This window comes from Piliocolobus tephrosceles, chromosome 2 (genome assembly GCF_002776525.5).
Source record: "Piliocolobus tephrosceles isolate RC106 chromosome 2, ASM277652v3, whole genome shotgun sequence".
Lineage (NCBI taxonomy): Eukaryota > Metazoa > Chordata > Mammalia > Primates > Cercopithecidae > Piliocolobus > Piliocolobus tephrosceles.
In genome coordinates, this window is record NC_045435.1 from 149,474,521 (window position 1) to 149,497,325 (window position 22,805).

A 22,805-nucleotide genomic window follows, 5' to 3' on the forward strand; every position below is an offset into this window, starting at 1 on the left:
CTGTTTTCCCAGCCTCCTACTAATTCATCTTGTTCTGTTATTTATTATTTTTCCTATTTTAAATATTGTCCCCTTTTCAAATCCAAACCAGTATTTCTCTTCATCAATGAAGAGTTCCTTGACAACCCTACTTCAACTCTTGTTCTCCACGTGGATCCCACTTGATGTCTGCCCGTCAGTGACCTTTATCACGTGCTATTTTGCACTAATAGTTATTTTTGAATACTAGGTTTTCCCAAATGTGCTTGGAGACATTTAAGGCAAGTGCTTTCAATAAAGTTTATAAGACCTTTTGGTAGTTACCGTGGAGCAGGCATTGGGCTGAATGTATTCTGTTTCACTTGTACTGCCTACTGTCCTGTGAGATTAATACCATTATTACCTGCAGTTTGTAGAGGAAGAATCTTGAGGCTCAGAAACTTAATTCAAGTTCACATAGATGAATGCCTATACGGGATATAATCATTTTATTGGTATACAGAAGCGCTTGAGCGTGTCTTGAAAGACAAGTAGTATTTGAATGGGCACCAAAAAAAATAGGAGAAAGGACTTTCCCATTAGAGAGAATTGTATAAGGAATGGAGAATAGAATATAGGGCAGTGCTCAGCAATAGCTAATAAATAGTCCAACAGATTTGGTCATCAGTGTCATTGGGAGGAACCTTGAAAGCAGCCCCTGGGAATGTGAACTTTTCTCCTACCTTGGGAAGCCACTGAAGGTCATGGTACATGGTAGGGTAACTATGGGCAGTTTGAAAGTGGAAGACTAATGTAATGATTCTCACTCTTGGATCCGATTTACAAAGATACCACAGAGATGGTTAAGAGGATTCAAGAAAGCTTAGTGAAGCCCATTTCTTTACCTATCAGTAAGTTTCACGGGCGAAATGAAACATCAGATTAATATGCTTTTTTGTAGGAATCACATCAACTCTGTATGATAACACTGGTTCTCTATTCTTCTTCAAAACTCTGGTCATCATTGACTTACTTTTCAACCCTAACTTAAGAGAGGGAAAGGAATGATTACTTAAAATCTTTTTTTTGTTCAGAAATCAAAATAATTGCCCATTGGAAGTAATTAAAAAAGAATGTTGTTGTCTAACAGTAATTCAAGGAAGAGTTGCTCCAGTTCTGACAAGTCAATAGTGGCAGAATGGAAAGGAGTAGATGGTTCTTAATGATGGAAAGAAAGACTAAAATTGATGAAAATGTTACAGCATGAACCTTGGGAGTATTGAGTTTTGTATTTTTTTAATGACACCAGCTGTGAAGAATGAGGAGAAAATTAAAAGTTAACATTTGAAGAGAAAGTGCATAAATGTTAAATAGGAGCCAGATCATATCACTGAAATTTATGTTATGTCAAAAAATATATCTTAGGCTGAGGGGAAAAAAAACAGGAAGATTTTTTTTTCAGAGTCCTTATTCAAGTATCAGATACATAAGCCAGAATTTTATTTGTTTTGTTTCAGCTTTGACTGAACTATCCTAAAAGCAGGTTTGACGTATATATGAAAATTAAACTTTCAAATTAGGTATATTTCAAATCTAATGTTTTAAAAATAAATTCAGACCTTTTTTGGGAAATTCTCTATTTCAATTAAGAGCTCATCTTTTTGCTAACTGGTTTAATGGGTTGTCTAGAATTTTATACTTTTATCTTCATTCCTGTTTTATTTTTCTGCCCCCTTCTCAAATTCTCCCTCTGAAAATATTTTTTTAAATGTGAGATCTCCTTGCTCAACAACCTATTTAAGTCAGAACCATTTGTATCTACTCTGGCCAGGTTGTCATTTGATAATCTTGTTATGGACCAAATGATTGGTAGCCTAAGAAAAACCACCAAATCCACGTGTGCCCTAAAGTTAGTGGCTTTGAAAAAGCAGAAAAGAGGTAAACATAAAAACCATTACAAACAAATGATTTGCACTTTTTTATCTGATTAAATTATAAATGAAATTGAAAAATAAAGATCATTTACCAGTAATTTGAGTATTCCTTCCAAGTTCAGAATATTTTAATAGAAACTTTTCTCCAGGTTTAGGCAAATAATTTTCTTTATGTGTAACCTTTAGAAACTCTGGTAGAGGTGTGTAACTTCTTAATGACTAAGTGGCAAAATTTACTCAAGCAAAAAATTTCTTGATAGCCATTTTATGTCCTATTATTACCCCAGTATTGGAACGCACAAATTTTTGGCCAAGGTATTGAGTCTGTTAAATAAACTGGAGCCTCTAGAGGGAATTCAAAAGCAGTAACAGTTTGGAAGTTAGGAATAGTAACATTTAAAAAGATTATTATGTTTTTTTTTCTTTCAGCAAATGTAAGTATCAGAAACCACACTTTGAAAAATAAACATATTGGGGGATACATACGTGCACACACATATGTCTTTTAAAATATATTTCTTTTTTAAAACCCGTCTTTGAATCAAGTGGATGTAATGTGCTACTTTTAGAATGGAAAATGCATTTACTGGCACGTCTCTGTTCAAATTTATTTTCCATGTTTTCTTTAATAAGACCAATGTTAACTTAGCAGGAAAAGTTACTTACAGTGCCAGCTGAGGTTCTTTTCACTTTACACAAAGTAGATGTTATTAAGCTGGGGAGAAAGATTAATGCATTTCCTGCTAATTCCATAGAGGAGAACATGTATCTTTATTAATGTTAATGGTGGGGGCCTCTCATAATGTTATAGAATAATCTGCTTTAGCAAAGGTTTTTCTTCTAAAGAACTTCATAACATTTAAAGGTTAATATGTTAGGTAAAGAACAATATCTTAAGACAAGTGTTTTTATTACAGGACATGATGGGATGGTTTATATTAAATTATATGATGATTTGAATGGGAAAGAAGAAAAAGTGCATCTCTTCTTGCCCTCAACTTTAATGCCTTTAATCAAATAATGACCTTCTGGAAAATAGTTAATTTTAAGCATTTGGAAAGATCAATACCACTTTGCCACCAAAAAATGGTCTAGATGATGAAATTTGATGTATTTAAAGTATCATTTCACCCTTTTAACCTAGTAAATAATTTAAAATGCTTTCAGTATTGCTTTGCCACTGTTTTGTTTCTCACTGCACAGTGTTATGATTCTTCATAAAAAAAGGTCACAAGTGGGTGTGTGAAGCATTTAGACCTCACACCTAGAAATGGGGTTGTATCTCCATTAGGTCTTGGGTGTTTCTGCATTAGGACCCCTGCCCCAAAAGTAATATGTTTAAATAGTACCTTTGAGGCAGAGTGTGCATAAAACATATGAAAATAGAACCCTTCTGTAACTATACTGTTGTAATGTTGTTTTAGTTGTTTTTTCAGACAGAAAAGGGGGTGGTTTAAAACATTATTAGTCACTTTGCATCTTTGTGATATCTTTAAACCGTTATGCTAAAGGTGAAGGATTTGGTAGCTCTGACAATTAGAACCCATTTTCCCCCAGCTTGTAGAACACACTGATATGAAATTACCCTTGAGTGCCGACAGCTTTGTTTAAAAAAAAAAAAAAAAAAAAAATGCCCTCTATTAGCATGTTTGTGGGCAGATTAAAAACTGTCTTCATTAGCATAAGTAACACTTACAGATTCTTTTAAAAGTAGAAAATTATTTGCTGAATGATAAATTGCTAGCTTTATAGTTAGTTGTTGTTGAAAATGTACTCATTCAAATGCCTGGTGTAGTTTAGTCTACAATACTGAATTTTTTCTTAGAAGTACTATTTAATGGATTATGTACTTAATCCTTGTTCCTACTACTTGCTGAAATGTAATTCATGCTTTCCACTAAAATGTTTGTATCAAATACTTTCCTATTTAGATTGATTTCTTTTAATATCATATATTATTATACTATATGCCCCAGAGATTGGAACAAAATATTCCTGCAAATAACACATAAAAGATGAGGGTGAGGGGGAATAAATACAGACTATAAAATGTTTTGCTTTTTAGAACTCAAATTACCATTCTATTTTTTCAGATGTATTTTTCCTTCTTAGTTGGAGTAAGAATTATTTGTCATTTTCTTTCTCTTTTTGCAGCTCTTAGTTTTAAAATGTATATGTACATAATGATAATATATACATATATGTATACTGCATTAAATGACTTTTTTTCTCAGAAAATACCAAAGTCTGTTTCCTCCTGGAAAAGTAGTTATGTTACATACTCCCAGCTTTGTCACAGAACAGGCCTTGTTAGGGGTTCTCTTTTTATGCATGTGAGGCTTTATAAAGTACAATAAATTCATTTATGAAAGGAGGTTACTTTCTTGACTCAATTAAAATCATTGTGCACCCCTTATCTGTTAAAATGTTAGAAGCGAATTGACTTGAATTAAATGTTCTAAAAAGAGTGGAGTGGAAATCAGAGATTGCGTTTGGTTGGAAATTAGCAGCTGAGAGATGAAGGTGCCAGGATTTTTATTTAAATGTGGTACAACAAGATTTTGTCAGTAAAGCACATCATTAGAATATTGAGTTGAGAACTGCTAATTTTTCCTTTAAAATGAGCATACAGTCATGTGTTTCATGGACCATAATAAATTGCCATTGTGTTATCATTGAGTTTGTTTTGCTTTTTTGCAGTACTAATTTGGCAGTTATTCTGCATTTTCCTTTTTTTTTTTTTTTTTGTTTTTTCAATCTTACATTTCTTTAATAGATCCCTAACTAAAACCAGTCAAAAGAATGTTACTTATTTCATGCCGTCTCAGGTTTAGCATCTTTTGCACCATTTTCTTGCTTACGGTAGCAAGACATTTGCAGATGGTTCTTGGTTACTATAAAGTACATAACAGTATTTCCTTTGTGGCAGATGGATTTAAGACTTTTAGTTCTCAATAAATGTAGGTTTACAATACATAACTTTACAGGATTTGTGTTGTATATAACAGGTTTGAACATACTATCTCAGAATTCATCTGCATGGCATTTTCAGCTTATTCAGGGTCCATGCCAGTTTTTTTAAGTAATACGGGGAGCACTGTGATTGATCGCAACAGCTCAAGGCGTGATTTTGAATAGAAACAAAGGGTTTAGAACAGAAGGTGTCAAATTAAACTTTGTCAGTTTGAAAAGTAGTAACATCCTGAAAGTTTTACTAATTTATTTACATGTGGCTACTGTTTATATTTTGCCCTCTTTATATGCAGTGTAATGTTGCTTGGCAAATTTACTACATTTAAAGTTTAGGTTGTTCCTTGTACCATTTTAGTTTTCTGAGAATGAATCGGTCTCATTATTTTAAGGCTGTTAGTCCTCTGTCTTTTCTACTGTTCAAAATAGTTGTGAGCTAATTTAATTTAGAGAACAGTTCCCTGTTCCTTCCTATGGTCTTATGTATATCAAGTCCCAGAGACCTCTCTTAAAAATGTAATTATGTTTTGTTTTGTTTTTTGTTGATGTTTTTTTTTTTCTTTTTGCAACAAAGCACTGCATTTCATTCTTCATCTCTGCTCCCCCACATAAGTCTATGCAGTTATCACTTAAAAACTAGTACAGTACTTTGGGGAATCATTAGTTTTGTCAGATATTAAAAATATTGTGACATATTCATTTTCTTCCCAAGTTTATTTGTTCTAACAATATCACTTGTGGAAAACTGACCTAGAAAAAGGTATTGAAGTATTAGAAAGCATTTGGCTTCTTTAGTCATTTTCTGCAAAACATAAATCAGATTACTGTCATTATTAATAGAGTAACAATCAATAGGATTTGAGGTAGTCAAAATATTCCAAGGTATTTAAATAGCATTAGAATAAATTATATTTTTGCCAGTGTAAATTGGGAATGAGCCAATTTATTTCTACACTGACAGAGAGCTAATGTGTCAAAATGTCTGTTTTCCATTATTTTTTAAGAGCAATGCACATCAAGAGCAGCAACGCCCCCCCCGCCCTTTACATTTTTTTGGAATACCCTTTAGAGCTAACAGTTCCCAGCTGCACCGTTAAATATTTTTCTAAGAAGCATCTGATTTCAGTCTCTTAAAATCATCGCATTTCTTGAAAGGCTAGTGGAGACAGGCTTCAACTTATAATTCATCAAATTATTTTTAGATAAGGAATTAGAAGTATTATTTAAGGGCAGAGGTTAATAGCAAACTACTGGAAATGTTATGTTAGTCATGGGCAATTAATAAAAATAAGGATCCGTCTCGTAAGTCTAGAGACACGGAAGTGACAATAAGAGCAAAATATTTGTTGAATGAGTCGGGACTCTTTTTCTGAAATATTTGTTAAACCAGCATGAGTGTGATTGTTTAGGAATTAGCTATCATTATTAGCCATTTAAAAAGAACTAATGATTTTCTTTTCCAAAGAACATCTGTGATCCACATGTTTTTTCACATATATCCAAGTACTAACTGATCTCTGCATTACTTTAAAAAGTTTCTAAAGGATGTGAAAAATCACTGGAGTTTTTCAGCTCTCTCCAAGAAGCTTTTCTTACATGAATCATTCTTAATTTAACTTTTAGCAATTTTTAGTCACAAGCATTTATTTCTAAAAAAAAATTCTTAGATGCTCAATGTGTATGCATTTATTGCAATAGTAGAATACTAGCCAAGTTTAAAAAAAAAAAAAAATCTGCTCTGTTCTTCGTGAACCTCTAACTTCTTTGGAAAGATATATAAAACCGTGTGATCTGCTGTGTTCGGGTAGAGGGGTCCTGTCAATTATGATAGCTAAAGGAGGCAGACAAGGGAGAGAGGGAAAGTAATCTTACCCACAGTTAATATTCAAGCCTACCGGAAGATAATATATCTAAAACCTACATAGCAACAAATTTTTTTTTTTTTTATTATACTTTAAGTTCTAGGGTACATGTGCATAACATGCAGGTTTGTTACATATGTATATCTGTGCCATCTTGGTGTGCTGCACCCATCAACTCGTCAGCACCCATCAATTCATCATTTATATCAGGTATAACTCCCCAATGCAATCCCTCCCCCCTCCCACCTCCCCATGATAGGCCCCGGTGTGTGATGTTCCCCTTCCCGAGTCCAAGTGATCTCATTGTTCAGTTCCCACCTATGAGTGAGAACATGCGGTGCTTGGTTTTCTCTTCTTGTGATAGTTTGCTAAGAATGATGGTTTCCAGCTGCGTCCATGTCCCTACAAAGGACGCAAACTCATCCTTTTTTATGGCTGCATAGTATTCCATGGTGTATATGTGCCACATTTTCTTAATCCAGTCTGTCACTGATGGACATTTGGGTTGATTCCAAGTCTTTGCTATTGTGAATAGTGCCGCAATACACATACGTGTGCATGTGTCTTTGTAGTAGAATAATTTATAATCCTTTGGGTATATACCCAGTAGTGGGATGGCTGGGTCATATGGTACATCTAGTTCTAGATCCTTGAGGAATCGCCATACTGTTTTCCATAATGGTTGAACTAGTTTACAATCCCACCAACAGTGTAGAAGTGTTCCTATTTCTCCACATCCTCTTCAGCACCTATTGTTTCCTGACTTTTTAATGATTGCCATTCTAACTGGTGTGAGATGGTATCTCATTGTGGTTTTGATTTGCATTTCTCTGATGGCCAGTGATGATGAGCATTTTTTCATGTGTCTGTTGGCTGTATGAATGTCCTCTTTTGAGAAATGTCTGTTCATATCCTTTCCCCACTTTTGGATGGGGTTGTTTGTTTTTTTCTTGTATATTTGTTTGAGTTCTTTGTAGATTCTGGAAATTAGCCCTTTGTCAGATGAGTAGATTGCAAAAATTTTCTCCCATTCTGTAGGTTGCCTGTTCACTCTGATGGTAGTTTATTTTGCTGTGCAGAAGCTCTTTAGTTTAATGAGATCCCATTTGTCAATTTTGGCTTTTGCTGCCGTTGCTTTTGGTGTTTTAGACATGAAGTCCTTGCCCATGCCTATGTCCTGAATGGTACTACCTAGATTTTCTTCTAGGGTTTTTATGGTAATAGGTCTAACATTTAAGTCTCTAATCCATCTTGAATTAATCTTCGTATAAGGAGTAAGGAAAGGATCCAGTTTCAGCTTTCTACTTATGGCTAGCCAATTTTCCCAGCACCATTTATTAAATAGGGAATCCTTTCCCCAATTCTTGTTTCTCTCAGGTTTGTCAAAGATCAGATGGCTGTAGATGTGTGGTATTATTTCTGAGGACTCTGTTCTGTTCCATTGGTCTATATCTCTGTTTTGGTACCAGTACCATGCTGTTTTGGTTACTGTAGCCTTGTAGTATAGTTTGAAGTCAGGTAGCGTGACGCCTCCAGCTTTGTCCTCTTGACTTAGGATTGTCTTGGCAATGCGGGCTCTTTTTTGGTTCCATATGAACTTTAAAGCAGTTTTTTCCAATTCTGTGAAGAAACTCATTGGTAGCTTGATGGGGATGGCATTGAATCTATAAATAACCTTGGGCAGTATGGCCATTTTCACGATATTGATTCTTCCTATCCATGCGCATGGTATGTTCTTCCATTTTTTTGTGTCCTCTTTTATTTCACTGAGCAGTGGTTTGTAGTTCTCCTTGAAGAGGTCCTTTACATCCCTTGTAAGTTGGATTCCTAGGTATTTTATTCTCTTTGAAGCAATTGTGAATGGAAGTTCATTCCTGATTTGGCTCTCTGCTTGTCTGTTACTGGTGTATAAGAATGCTTGTGATTTTTGCACATTAATTTTGTATCCTGAGACTTTGCTGAAGTTGCTTATCAGCTTAAGAAGGTTTTGGGCTGAGACGATGGGGTTTTCTAAGTATACAATCATGTCATCTGCAAACAGGGACAATTTGACTTCTTCTTTTCCGAACTGAATACCCTTGATTTCTTTCTCTTGCCTGATTGCCCTAGCCAGAACTTCCAACACTATGTTGAATAGGAGTGGTGAGAGAGGGCATCCCTGTCTTGTGCCGGTTTTCAAAGGGAATTTCTCCAGTTTTTGCCCATTCAGTATGATATTAGCTGTGGGTTTGTCATAAATAGCTCTTATTATTTTGAGGTACGTTCCATCAATACCGAATTTGTTGAGCGTTTTTAGCATGAAGGGCTGTTGAATTTTGTCAAAAGCCTTTTCTGCATCTATTGAGATAATCATGTGATTCTTGTCTTTGGTTCTGTTTATATGCTGGATTACGTTTATTGATTTGCAAATGTTGAACCAGCCTTGCATCCCAGGGATGAAGCCCACTTGATCATGGTGGAGAAGCTTTTTGATGTGCTGCTGAATCTGGTTTGCCAGTATTTTATTGAGGATTTTTGCATCGATGTTCATCAGGGAGATTGGTCTAAAATTCTCTTTTTTTGTTGTGTCTCTGCCAGGCTTTGGTATCAGGATGATGTTTGCCTCATAAAATGAGTTAGGGAGGATTCCCTCTTTTTCTATTGATTGGAATAGTTTCAGAAGGAATGGTACCAGCTCCTCCTTGTACCTCTGGTAGAATTCAGCTGTGAATCCATCTGGTCCTGGGCTTTTTTTGGTGGGTAGGCTATTAATTGTTGCCTCAATTTCAGAGCCTGCTATTGGTCTATTCAGGGATTCAAGTTCTTCCTGGTTTAGTCTTGGGAGAGTGTAAGTGTCCAGGAAATTATCCATTTCTTCTAGATTTTCTAGTTGATTTGCGTAGAGGTGTTTATAGTATTATCTGATGGTAGTTTGTATTTCTGTGGGGTCGGTGGTGATACCCCTTTATCATTTTTTAATGCGTCTATTTGATTCCTCTCTCTTTTCTTCTTTATTAGTCTGCTAGCGGTCTGTCAATTTTGTTGATCTTTTCAAAATACCAACTCCTGGATTCATTGATTTTTTGGAGGGTTTTTTGTGTCTCTATCTCCTTCAGTTCTGCTCTGATCTTAGTTATTTCTTGCCTTCTGCTAGCTTGTGAATGTGTTTTCTCTTGCCTCTCTAGTTCTTTTAATTGTGATGTTTGAGTGTCAATTTTAGATCTTTCCAGCTTTCTCTTGTGGGCATTTAGTGCTATAAATTTCCCTCTACACACTGCTTTAAATGTGTACCAGAGATTCTGGTATGTTGTATCTTTGTTCTCATTGGTTTCAAAGAACATCTTTATTTCTGCCTTCATTTCGTTATGTACCCAGTAGTCATTCAGGAGTAGGTTGTTCAGTTTCCATGTAGTTGAGTGGTTTTGATTGAGTTTTTTAGTCCTGAGTTCTAGTTTGATTGCACTGTGGTCTGAGAGACAGATTGATATAATTTCTATCCTTTTACATTTGCTGAGGAGTGCTTTACTTCCAATTATGTGGTCAATTTTGGAATAAGTGCAATGTGGTGCTGAGAAGAATGTATATTCTGTTGACTTGGGGTGGAGAGTTCTATAGATGTCTATTAGGTCCGCTTGGTGCAGAGATGAGTTCAATTCCTGGATATCCTTGTTAACTTTCTGTCTTGTTGATCTGTCTAATGTTGACAGTGGAGTGTTAAAGTCTCCCATTATTATTGTATGGGAGTCTAAGTTTCTTTGTAAGTCTCTAAGGACTTGCTTTGTGAATCTGGGTGCTCCTGTATTGGGTGCATATATATTTAGGATAGTTAGCTCTTCCTGTTGAATTGATCCCTTTACCATTATGTAATGGCCTTCTTTGTCTCTTTTGATCTTTGATGGTTTAAAGTCTGTTTTATCAGAGACTAGGATTGCAACCCCTGCTTTTTTTTGTTCTCCATTTGCTTGGTAGATCTTCCTCCATCCCTTTATTTTGAGCCTATGTATGTCTCTGCATGTGAGATGGGTCTCCTGAATACAGCAGACTGATGGGTCTTGGCTCTTTATCCAGTTTGCCAGTCTGTGTCTTTTAATTGGAGCATTTAGTCCATTTACATTTAAGGTTAATATTGTTATGTGTGAACTTGATCCTGCCATTATGATATTAACTGGTTATTTTGCTCATTAGTTGATGCAGTTTCTTCCTAGCCTCGATGGTCTTTACATTTTGGCATGTTTTTGCAATGGCTGGTACCGGTTGTTCCTTTCCATGTTTAGGGCTTCCTTCAGGGTCTCTTGTGAGGCAGGCCTGGTGGTGACAAAATCTCTAAGCATTTGCTTATCTGTAAAGAATTTTATTTCTCCTTCACTTATGAAACTTAGTTTGGCTGGATATGAAATACTGGGTTTAAAATTCTTTTCTTTAAGAACTTTGAATATTGGCCCCCACTCTCTTCTGGCTTGTAGAGTTTCTGCCGAGAGATCTGCTGTCAGTCTGATGGGCTTCCCTTTGTGGGTAACCCGACCTTTCTCTCTGGCTGCCCTTAAGATTTTTTCCTTCATTTCAACTTTGGTGAATCTGGCAATTACGTGTCTTGGAGTTGCTCTTCTGGAGGAGTATCTTTGTGGCGTTCTCTGTATTTCCTGAATTTGAATGTTGGCCTGCCCTGCTAGGTTGGGGAAGTTCTCCTGGATGATATCCTGAAGAGTGTTTTCCAATTTGGTTCCATTTTCCCCCTCACTTTCAGGCACCCCAATCCGACGTAGATTTGGTCTTTTTACATAATCCCATACTTCTTGCAGGCTTTGTTCATTTCTTTTTCTTCTTTTTTCTTTTGGTTTCTCTTCTTGCTTCATTTCATTCATTTGATCCTCAATCACTGATACTCTTTCTTCCAGTTGATCGAGTCGGTTGCTGAAGCTTGTGCATTTGTCACGTATTTCTCGTGTCATGGTTTTCATCTCTGTCATTTCGTTTATGACATTCTCTGCATTAATTAGTCTAGCTGTCAATTCTTCCACTCTTTTTTCAAGATTTTTAGTTTCTTTGCGCTGGGTACGTAATTCCTCCTTTAGCTCTGAGAGGTTTGATGGACTGAAGCCTTCTTCTCTCATCTCGTCAAAGTCATTCTCTGACCAACTTTGATCTGTTGCTGGCGATGGGCTGTGCTCCTTTGCAGGGGGAGGTGAGCTCTTATTTTTTGAATTTCCAGCTTTTCTGCCCTGCTTTTTCCCCATCTTTGTGGTTTTATCTGTCTCTGGTCTTTGATGATGGTGACGTACTGATGGAGTTTTGGTATAGGTGTCATTCCTGTTTGATAGTTTTCCTTCTGACAGTCAGGACCCTCAGCTATAGGTCTGTTGGAGATTGCTTGAGGTCCACTCCAGACCCTGTTTGTCTGGGTATCAGCAGCAGAGGTTGCAGAAGATAGAATATTGCTGAACAGCGAGTGCACCTGTCTGATTCTTGCTTTGGAAGCTTCCTCTCAGGGGTGTACTCCACCCTGTGAGGTGTGGGGTGTCAGACTGCCCCTAGTGGGGGATGTCTCCCAGTTAGGCTACTCAGGGGTCAGGGACCCACTTGAGCAGGCAGCCTGCCCCTTCTCAGATCTCAACCTCCGTGTTGGGAGATCCACTGCTCTCTTCAAAGCTGTCAGAGTCGTTCGCGTCCGCACTGGCCTCTGCTGCTTCCCCTGTTATTTTTTAGTTGTGCCCTGTCCCCAGAGGCGGAGTCTACAGAGACAGGCAGGTTTCCTTGAGCTGCTGTGAGCTCCACCCAGTTCGAGCTTCCCAGCGGCTTTGTTTACCTACTTAAGCCTCAGCGATGGCGGGCGCCCCTCCCCCAGCCTCGCTGCTGCCTTGCGGTTAGATTGCCGCAGACTGTTTTGTTAGCAAGGAGGGAGGCTCTGTGGGCGTGGGACCCTCCTGGCCAGGTGTGGGGTATATTCTCCTGGTGTGCCAGTGTGCTTACCGCGCATTATTGGGGTAGGAGTTACCCGATTTTCCAGGTGTTGTGTGTCTCAGTTCCCCTGGCTAGGAAAAGGGACTCCCTTCCCCCTTGCGCTTCCCAGGTGAGGCGATGCCTCGCCCTGCTTCAGCTCTCGCTGGTCGGGCTGCAGCAGCTGACCAGCACCGATTGTCTGGCACTCCCGCGTGAGATGACCCCAGTACCTCAGTTGAAAATGCAGAAATCACCGGTCTTCTGTGTCGCTCGCGCTGGGAGTTGGAGACTGGAGCTGTTCCTATTCGGCCATCTTGCTTGACCCAGGTATCAGTATTAAAGATTTGGAGGGGATTAGCCTACTGATGGTAGTTAAGGCCCAGAGAATGGAACGAGATTGCTTAAGAAGAGTAATCAAGGCCCGGTGCGGTGGCTCACGCCTGTAATCCCAGCACTTTGGGAGGCGGAGGCGGGTGGATCACGAGGTCAGGAGATCCAGACCATCCTGACTAACACAGTGAAACCCTCAGCAACAAAATTTAAAGGTAAAATATAAAGAATAGCTTAGTTGTAGGAAAATGTATATTTTCAGAGCTTAATTCAGATGGCAAATATTTACCAGTAAGAGCTAAGTAAACATCTCCAGGGCACCATATGCACGTGGGTCTCAGATACTTCAAATGTTCACATACAGTTTTATAGTTAATATATTCACATAAATAGAACTGAAATATGTCATATTATAGTATTCTGGAAATAAACATAGAATTGCCATGGTTAGAAGAGAAGCAAGTTCAGTGACACTGCAGTCACAATGATTTTTATGTTTTATTTAGCTAACAGTCTTTCAGGTAAATCTTCAGTTTACTGCCTGCTCTCTTAACCTTGAATTATGCATTCAGTGGCATCAAATGAGTGCATGGTTACAAGACCATCCCATGCATATATTTACTTAATTAAAAGACCTGTTGAGTAGGAATACTAGATGTCATGAGATATAGCAGTCGTCACGATGAGCTGGTTAACAGATAGGCCTTGGGAAGCTAATACGTCAGTTTTCTACCTTTTCTTTTAAAATATTTCAAGTAGGCCATTTTTGGGAGAACAGACCATGCTTCTTTCCACTACATATTGCAGTCAAAGAAGAATTTTCTCTCTGATGGTTTCAGTTTGAGAAGGGAAGGAAAGTCATGCCATCCTCTGGCCTCACCCCTGGTAACATAAGAAACAAAACCTTCCTTGGCTAGATCTAAAAATTTCATAATAAAAAAAAAATTGTACTTCCATTTTCATCCAACTAATTTATTTAAGATTTCCAAGAAATGTCTTTGTCTTAGATCGAGTTCCCTAAATGCAGAGCCTAGGATGGGGAGTCAGGTGGTGATGATTTGGTGGGGGCCCTAGGAAGAAAGGAGGAGGATAGGGAAGCGAAAGAGGTCCCGTAAGGATGTGGTCTCAGGCAAAATCTAGCCCTAGATTGATGGGGGAGGGAGCAAGAATGGGGATGACTGTCTCTGGAGAGTAAATTGAAGGGTAGAGTAAGTTGTCGGTTTTCAGAAACAGGGGCAGGGACTTTGTGCCACTGGATCAGCGAGATCAGTGAAGTGTAGACATGGCTTCAAGACATTTTTCCAGAGCAGAGTGCAGGTGAGAGGTATTAGCAGGCAGCAGAACAGCTGAGGGATAGCTGCCTTGGCTGGTGGGGGTCTGGATCGGACACCTTCACTCTCCCCCTTCATTCCATTGTTTAGTGTCCATCATTGCAGCCAAGGTGAAGACTTGAGATGACTGGAAAATGTATTCTCATGATCATTCAGTTCTTGATAGATAACCTCAGGGTAAAAACTGGGCCTTGGAAACATCAGAGAGGTTCAGATTTTGGCAGTCATTGGACATTTCCTTCTCTCTTAGCCCAAGAAACCTATTAAATTCTTGCCTGACAAATCATATGCTCCCACTGCAGCAGACAGAAAAATAGGACTCCAGTGTCTCTTTTTGGAGAGTTCTTTCATAGCAAATTCCTTTAATGCCCATTCTAATCATTATGCCTTATACTGGACAACATTCTTGCTGGTACAATTGCACATGTCCTTTCTGTTTCATACACGTACACACACATAAATATTCACACATGGTTTTCTTTCAAATCTAAAAATTGCGAACTTAGGAAATCCTTTTAGAAAAAAAAATATTTCTAAAATCTGTCCTGCCCCTTAAGCACTTCAGTATCTTCAAATGGTCAGCCACTCATCAGACAGGAAAGTTGTGTAACACTGAAGCACATCAACTTTGTTTTTCTCCTATTTCATATATTTAAAAATCTGTGATAAATGCTCTCTTACCCTCAGAGTCGGAAAAAATATGTCCCTCCTTTGAGATGCAAATCTGAACTTTGATTAGAAACAGAGTCTGCCTCCTTGACAGCCACAGATAACCCCTCGTAACAAGTTAAAAAAAATGTTTTAAGCAGATTGGCATGTTCTGAGCTTATGAAAAAGTTAATTCAGAGGGTTTTTCCTTTTTAGCTCCTAATGGAAAATGCCAGCCCCCTTCATAGGCACAAACTGACCTATTATGCCCTTGTCTCTAAGGGATGGTTATGCGAGCTGTTACGCTGGAAAGAAGATCCTTCTCCAGAAAACAGAACCCTGTGGGAGAACCTCTCCATGATCCGAAGGTTCCTCAGTCTTCCTCAGCCAGAACGTGATGCCATATATGAACAGGAGAGCAACGCAGTGCATCACCATGGCGACAGGCCGCCCCACATTATCCATGTTCCAGCAGAGCAGATTCAGGTTCGTTTACTTTGGCCAATTCAATATAGCAATAAGTAAATAAAGCTTTAAACTTACCAGGGAAATTAGAGTTTCTCTTCCTCCTGCCAGTCTAAACATAGGCTTTTTAGCAAGAGGTAACAATACACTGCCATCTTGCTCAGGGGAATAAAATGAAAATGAACGTACTTTTTCCAACATATGTATTGTGTTCCTCTTTCCTCATCCCCCAACCCCCAAAGCAACAGGAACGCCCTTTTTACACTCCTTGTTTGGCAAATGTCTCTTTGTTGGTATTGGGTTTTGTGTTAAGAGCTTAAAATTTTTGTATGTTTTTCAAAAATCACAATTTAAACCACCACCTATTTTTTAATTAATACCACAGTGCCCCTGAGGAAAAGAGCTACCGCTGTTGCTGTAAAGGAAGTTTGTAGAATCACAATTTTATACATTGGATTCTGTCCAGAAAGAGGGGAGGGAAGCTTAATTGGAATCTTGCTTTACAGTCCTTGGGCCTTCCTTCCTTCACCTTGTATTTAATAGCTGTCTCCCCACACTTTACAGAATGTAGGTTAGGGGTGAGTCATATCTGTTTGTCTTTCCTTTAGAGCCCCTCTCCCACCACCCTTGGGAAAGGAGAGTCTAGAGGCGTTTTCTTACCAGGCCTGCTGACCCCTGCACCATGGCTCGGTGCTGCTCCTCAGGTGAGCGGGCACAGTTACCTATGCCAGCAAGGGACACGGGGTGACCTAAAGACCTGCTCCCCAGGTCAGGATTTTCAGACCTGCAGAGGCCATACTGACCATGGTCATGGCCAGAGCTCACTGTGCCAGCAGATGCAGCCTTATGCTTTATCATGTCATGGGACTTGTCATCATTCATCTCCTGAAGACACTCTCCTGTGAATTTAGATGGAAAAGTTCTGGGATCAGGTAGTCGTTAGAGCTCTTAGGGCCCCAGTTGCTTAGGAGGCGTGTTGTCATTGAACTTGAGCTGTATAGCTTATTTTTGTTAAAGGGGATGATTTTAGCTTTCTCTTTCAAAGTAAAATGCCATTGCCTTCCAGAGTCCTAAAATTCTACCACTGTTGAATCACCTGCATTCTGCAATTTTTTAATATTTCTGTGAGAAATTATATATGTGTGTGTATAGATATATACGTATAACCAAAAACAATAATAGAGTTGTTTATCTCCCAGGACAAAAAACTTCTCAAGTATGTGTTAAAGATAAAACAAGTTGACAAAGAGCTTCCCCTTAGGATATCAAGCACAAAATAATCGTGAAAGCCTGAAAAACTTCCTGTTTAGCAAAAACGAAAAAGAGAAGATATATGTTAATTAATTTAAAAACTACTTATTTGAAAATGCAAATTGTTAATAAAATTGCTTCTTAGGGGTATGAAAGGAAATGCATAGAAACGTTATCAGCATTCTAATATTTTGCCACTTAGGTTGATTTGCTTTGCTGATAAGAATTATGGATATCGAGTGTACAGTATGTGCATGTGTGACATATTTATGTATAATTGTGCATGGAAATTATAGCACATATACATATACTAATTATGAAAAAGTGTCTGTATACACTAAATTTAAATCCTAATCACATCTGAGTTCACTATAGACAAAACAATTCGCTAGCCGTCGTATGGTGGATTGAACCTTTTGAGGTAAGAAAAAAGCTTGCAGTGTCAGCCTAGTGCAATTTGGTAAGAAATTGTGTGTGTATTAAATTGGAACTGTCTGATAGAAAATTCACAAATGTGAGAATACCAGAAATCCTTTAGTCTCATGACAGATAACACTGAGTAAGAGCATAAGCTCATCTTCTTCCTGGCCATCCGATGAGACGGAGCAGAGCACAAATTTCTTTCCCCGCTGCTCTGTAGCTCACCTTTCTAAAATGTATTTGAAATCCTTGCCTCTCAATCTTCATTTTAAATCTTTGTTAATTATTTACATCATAATGTGATGTGCTGTCTTCGCCTTTGATGCATATCCTTCTAGTGAAGTTTATGGCTCACATTTTCAGAGCACTGAGCTTTCACTTCCTCCTCTGATGTGTGATAAGGAAGTGCAGTAGCCCCCAAAGCTCTCTTAATTCATCCCTTCCTAGTTCATACCATTTTGATTTTTTTTGTAAATGCTGTGGGCCATTTAGCTGGCCTACCTTTTCATTCTAAACCTTCATCCCTATCAAAAAAGCTATATGTAGGACCCTGGACCACATGTTTCCTGATTCTAGACGGCTTTGTGTGGAACGCCACGATAGCAGAGCTCTGATTGTCTCCTTGTTTCTTTCCAGCAACAGCAGCAGCAACAGCAGCAGCAGCAGCAGCAGCAGGCGCCGCCGCCTCCACAGCCACAGCAGCAGCCACAGGCGGGCCCTCGGCTCCCCCCACGGCAACCCACGGTGGCCTCTCCAGCAGAGTCAGATGAGGAGAACCGGCAGAAGACGCGGCCACGAACAAAAATTTCAGTGGAAGCCTTGGGAATCCTCCAGAGTTTCATACAAGACGTAGGCCTGTACCCTGACGAAGAGGCCATCCAGACTCTGTCTGCCCAGCTCGACCTTCCCAAGTACACCATCATCAAGTTCTTTCAGAACCAGCGGTACTATCTCAAGCACCACGGCAAACTGAAGGACAATTCCGGTTTAGAGGTCGATGTGGCAGAATATAAAGAAGAGGAGCTGCTGAAGGATTTGGAAGAGAGTGTCCAAGATAAAACTACTAACACCCTTTTTTCAGTGAAACTAGAAGAAGAGCTGTCAGTGGAAGGAAACACAGACATTAATGCTGATTTGAAAGACTGAGATACAAGTATTTGTTTCATTCAACAGTGCCACTGGTATTTACTAACAAAATGAAAAGTCCACCTTGTATTCTCTCAGAAAACCTTTGTTGTTCATTGTTTGGCCAATGAATCTTCAAAAACTTGCACAAACAGAAGAGTTGGAAAAGGATAATGCAGACTGCACTAAATGTTTTACTCTGTTTTACAAACTGCTTGGCAGCCCCAGGTGAAGCATCAAGGATTGTTTGGTATTAAAATTTGTGTTCACGGGATGCACCAAAGTGTGGACCCCGTAAGCATGAAACCAGTGATTTTTTTTTTTTTTTTTTTTTTTTTTAGTTCTTATTCTGGAGCCTCAAACAAGCATTATACCTTCTGTGATTATGATTTCCTCTCCTATAATTATTTCTGTAGCACTCCACACTGATCTTTGGAAACTCGTCCCTTATTTAAAAAAAAAAGAAAAAAAAAGAGTTTGTTACTCTATTGTATGTTACAAAAGAACTATAGACTGTGGAATGCAGTTTAAAGATGACATATGCCAACAAATGCCTTGTATTATATGGCACTGCCGTAATTCAAATTTGTTTTTATTTTGGAAATAAAAGTTCACTGTAATTTTTTTTTCATTCTCATTGTTACATGATTTTTTTAAAAAAAGGAAAAGAAAATGTGAAACACAATTTAGTCCTCATTATTTATTTGTAGATCCTGCAGCATCATGTTGTAATTAATTTTTTGGAAGTTTCCGTTAAATGTAATATTGCTTCTCTTGTTACCATACTGATTCTTTTCTATTTATAAATGTATTTTGATGGGCAGTAAAACAAAGTGTCTTAAAAGTTTTAAATAGAGAAAATGTGCTTTACACAGTTGCCTATAAAAAGTGCTCTATGTTATCCAAGCAATTCATACTATAAGCTTCACTCTTATTGTTGTATGCAATTTTTACTATCATGCAAATAAGCTTAGGTAAATAAAACTAATAGATCACCTTAGAAAATTATGCAATTAATGTGAAAATAATTGATGTTTGCAATGTGTCTTCCTTTGGTTTACAATCAATTTTAAAGCTACATCTGTATAAAATTTCTGTATAAAGGTGTATTTCTTTTTTATGAGTTTATGGCTATGAAAACACCAGCTATTTTGTTACAGCTGGCTGTTTTTATAAGTGTATCACAATTTTCTTTATGCAGAAATGTTCTGACTAGGAGTGGTTATTGACTGTAACTACACAATTAAAATTGTTTGTATCGTATGACATGGTAGGGTTTGTCTGCTTATGTGAAGTAACTTTAAAGAAGAGTCAAAGGATGGCCCTCTCATTTAGGTGCATGTTAATACTTGATATTTTACTGATTTTAAAAAGAGCAATTGACAAGTTACTTGAAACACTGTAAATTGAAATCACAAACACATGCTCATTTTTAAATAGGTATGAAATTTCACAATGAAAATAACCTGTTTTGGTTAACATTTTGCTTCATAAATAGAGATAGGATGGTCAAAAGACTCTCCAACAAAAACATAAATCCAGTCTCTAGCAGTTATGTTCTTAGAATGGATTCATCTATGCTTATTTCACAATACTTCATTTATAGCAACGCTTTTCCTTAACCTTATGTACAGATATTTCTAAAGGCCATTAATAGTAACAAAATGGAAAAAATAGACCTTCTGTATAAAAACCCCTTAATGAGCTTTTTTTTCACAAGTTATAAATGGAATAAGTTAATAACTGAGCTCATAAGTGTATGTCATAACTATAAGAGCCACATGAAGAAAATAGGAATGACACACCTGGTATTTAAACACAATCTTCAAAATTCTTGCAACATTAAACATAGTAAAATGCCAGAATATAAAACGAGGTGTGCTAATGGTCACAGGATTGAGGCCAGCATTACAGTTTGGGGTGATTTTTCTTCCATTTGCTTCCTCACTTTGTTTCCTAGATGCTAGTAGGGGTGTCTGGGTTGCTTGAGATACCATTCTGCAATTGCCCCTTCTCTCTCTGCCTGCCATTTTCTCAGGCCCTGATGAGCTTATTGGTAGGCAACTGGGCTGCTTTACTGTTGACTGAACTTGTACTTCAGAAACTGAAATGGAATCATTGAAAACTCAATAAAGCTTTAAAGTTCCATTTACTTTAGAAGCACAACTAAGCTCCTCTGAAGGCAGCTGGTTTGTTGCAAACTTAAAATTGTACTGAAAAGTTGCCACTTTTTATTAAGTAAGAAAACACAAACATTCTTGCTCACTAGAGTTCAGAAAAGTAATAATTTGAGCCAAAGGAATTTGAATTAAGAAAATACAAACTAGATTTCATGTATTTAAAACATATAAAATAAAACAGAAACTCGGATGCCATTAAGATATCCTCCTCTTCCTTATATCCCCTAAGTTTAAGGGAAAAGGCTGGATATAGCAGAGAGTAGAATTGATGTCCTTAATTTTTAACCAGCCCAACCCTTAGCACAAGGTGTCAAATAGGTATGAGATTTAGTAATTTTTTTGGAAGGAGAAATTGGGTTGCAAATAACTTTCCCATTCCTAATAACCTGAATTATTTTGAAATAATGTTTTCAGTGAAATGATGAACGTGTTTGATAATCAACATAATGCTAACGAAATTCCCACTTAGATTTTTTTTTAACTTTCAAAAGTCAGCATGGTTTTGATAATTCGATATTTTAAATGCCCCCCCCCCCCCCGCCCACACACACACACAAGCACATGTTAAACAATGATAGATGGAGTGAGCAAAAGTGTTTTCAGGGAGGATGGCACATTTTAGAAAAGACTTGCCCAGATGATCTTCCATATTGCTCCCCCAATGTCATTTATCACTCATACCAGTCCTCTTGTTACCTGTAGCTATGGCAAAATTCCTTTAACAAGCTTCATTGTGTTCAAGTATTTCAGAGACTTTTAAAAGCTGGGCATGACGTAGCATTTTGTGCTGTTAAGACCTTAGCAGAGTCAGGTAGTTTACGGGTAATATTCAACCTTGTGCATCTGAATCTGTCATGGATTCTCTTCACTCAGCACTTTGCCACTAATTTGTATTACACTCTGTGGCCATATAATACTTGCACATTATGCAAAAAATAAAATGTTGATAGTATCTCCTTGCCACACAGTATGCAGAGTTGACACAGAACCTTTGAAAACCAAGGTAACTAATATGTATGTCCTGGTTGTGTGGCACTTGGTAACAAAGTCTGTACATATTATGTATAAAGTGTGTATTGGTTAGCATTTAGTACTAAGAAATTCTCAGTTTAAGTGTTTTTTTTTTTCAAAGTAGCGATATCTATATCTGTGTTTATCTAAAAATACTAGCTTGAATAGAAAACATTCTCAAATGGTTCAAGATTGAGTAAAAATGAGAATCCCATACATTCCATTATTAAATTCCGCCCTATTCCCAATTGTTAGCATCTGGCTGATATTAAGGTCTTTGATTGTCACAATATTCTCAATAAATGAGACATTCTGAACTGCCTGGTGATATTTTCAAAAAGCAATTAAAATGTGTATTCCCTATAATACAACTGATAGAACTGTTGTGTTAAAGCAAGTTGGAAATTTGCATGATAGTGTGGGAAACCAATGGAGGTCCAAAATATTAATCATATCTAAAATATCAGGAAATAATACTAGTCTTCCTTATGCATATTTTTGTTAAGAGGGCTTATGAATTCAATGTTTCTTCTGAGGCAATCATTTTAATGTAAATACTAAATACTTGCATGTCTTTTGACAAAGGCTAAACTACAATCTATTAATATGCACATTTTTGATAAAATATAAAGTACCCTAATTAAAGAAATTGTGGTAGAAGGTGTATGTCCTGAATACTATACCTGTTTAACAATACCAAATGTTAAATAAAAATAGTTTGAAATTAATGTTTAAAAGATGAGCAACATTTTTAAGACTTTTTCACATTACCCTACTTATAGGGAGCATATATCTCCAAATTTAATCCCATCAAAAGAACACCACCAAAATTACAGCTTCTTGCCTTGTACCAAGGTTGTGTGGTTATCTTTTCCCAACAATTATTTTCAGCTGATCATACACTTACTGTGATCAAAAGCACTTGACTTGGGCCCTGTTCTCTATGATAGTGGTTGATGAGCGAATGCAGTAGAGCAGTATGTTATGCAAAGTAAACACTTGCAAAGAAACTCCGAAGTGACATATTTTGCAACAAATGTTGAACATTATTTACTGAGTTGAATCAGAAATATTTGCTTTTTGTGGTACTCAAATACAAAATTTTCATTACAATGCCACTTTAATGCATGCCTTTACACCACCACCCCCACCTGACACAATGATGTCCCTTGTGCTGCTCTGATTTTCCTTTCACGGGAGAAATAACAATACCTGTTAGATGAGAATGTTGAAGAATATTCAAATATTTAAATATGCTTATTCGTTAGTCTGTGGCAATGTGATGCAAAATGAGCATTTGTCCAGAGCACAAACCTGTTGAACAGAATCTTAATGTGGGGACAGGTTTCATCTACTCTACCTTTGTTTCCAAAGGAAATTGGCAAACATTTGTTTCGCTAGATC

General features: G+C 37.5%; 1 protein-coding gene across 7 annotated transcripts in view; it reads left to right on the forward strand.

Moving 5' to 3' along the window:
* Positions 1 to 21,718, forward strand: part of SATB1 (SATB homeobox 1) — a 106,357-nt gene extending 84,639 nt beyond the window's left edge. For 2 of the 7 annotated variants that reach the window (XM_023207323.2, XM_023207322.1), the window contains exons 10-12: positions 15,232 to 15,435; positions 16,023 to 16,118; positions 17,722 to 18,231. In XM_023207323.2, coding sequence (XP_023063091.1) covers positions 15,232 to 15,435; positions 16,023 to 16,118; positions 17,722 to 18,231 — 810 coding nt within the window. Of the gene's footprint in view, positions 1 to 15,231; positions 15,436 to 16,022; positions 16,119 to 17,721 lie in introns of all 7 variants that reach the window. The other 5 variants (XM_023207319.3, XM_023207320.3, XM_023207324.3 and 2 more) reach the window with 5 other exon arrangements.
* Positions 21,719 to 22,805: the final 1,087 nt, after the last annotated feature.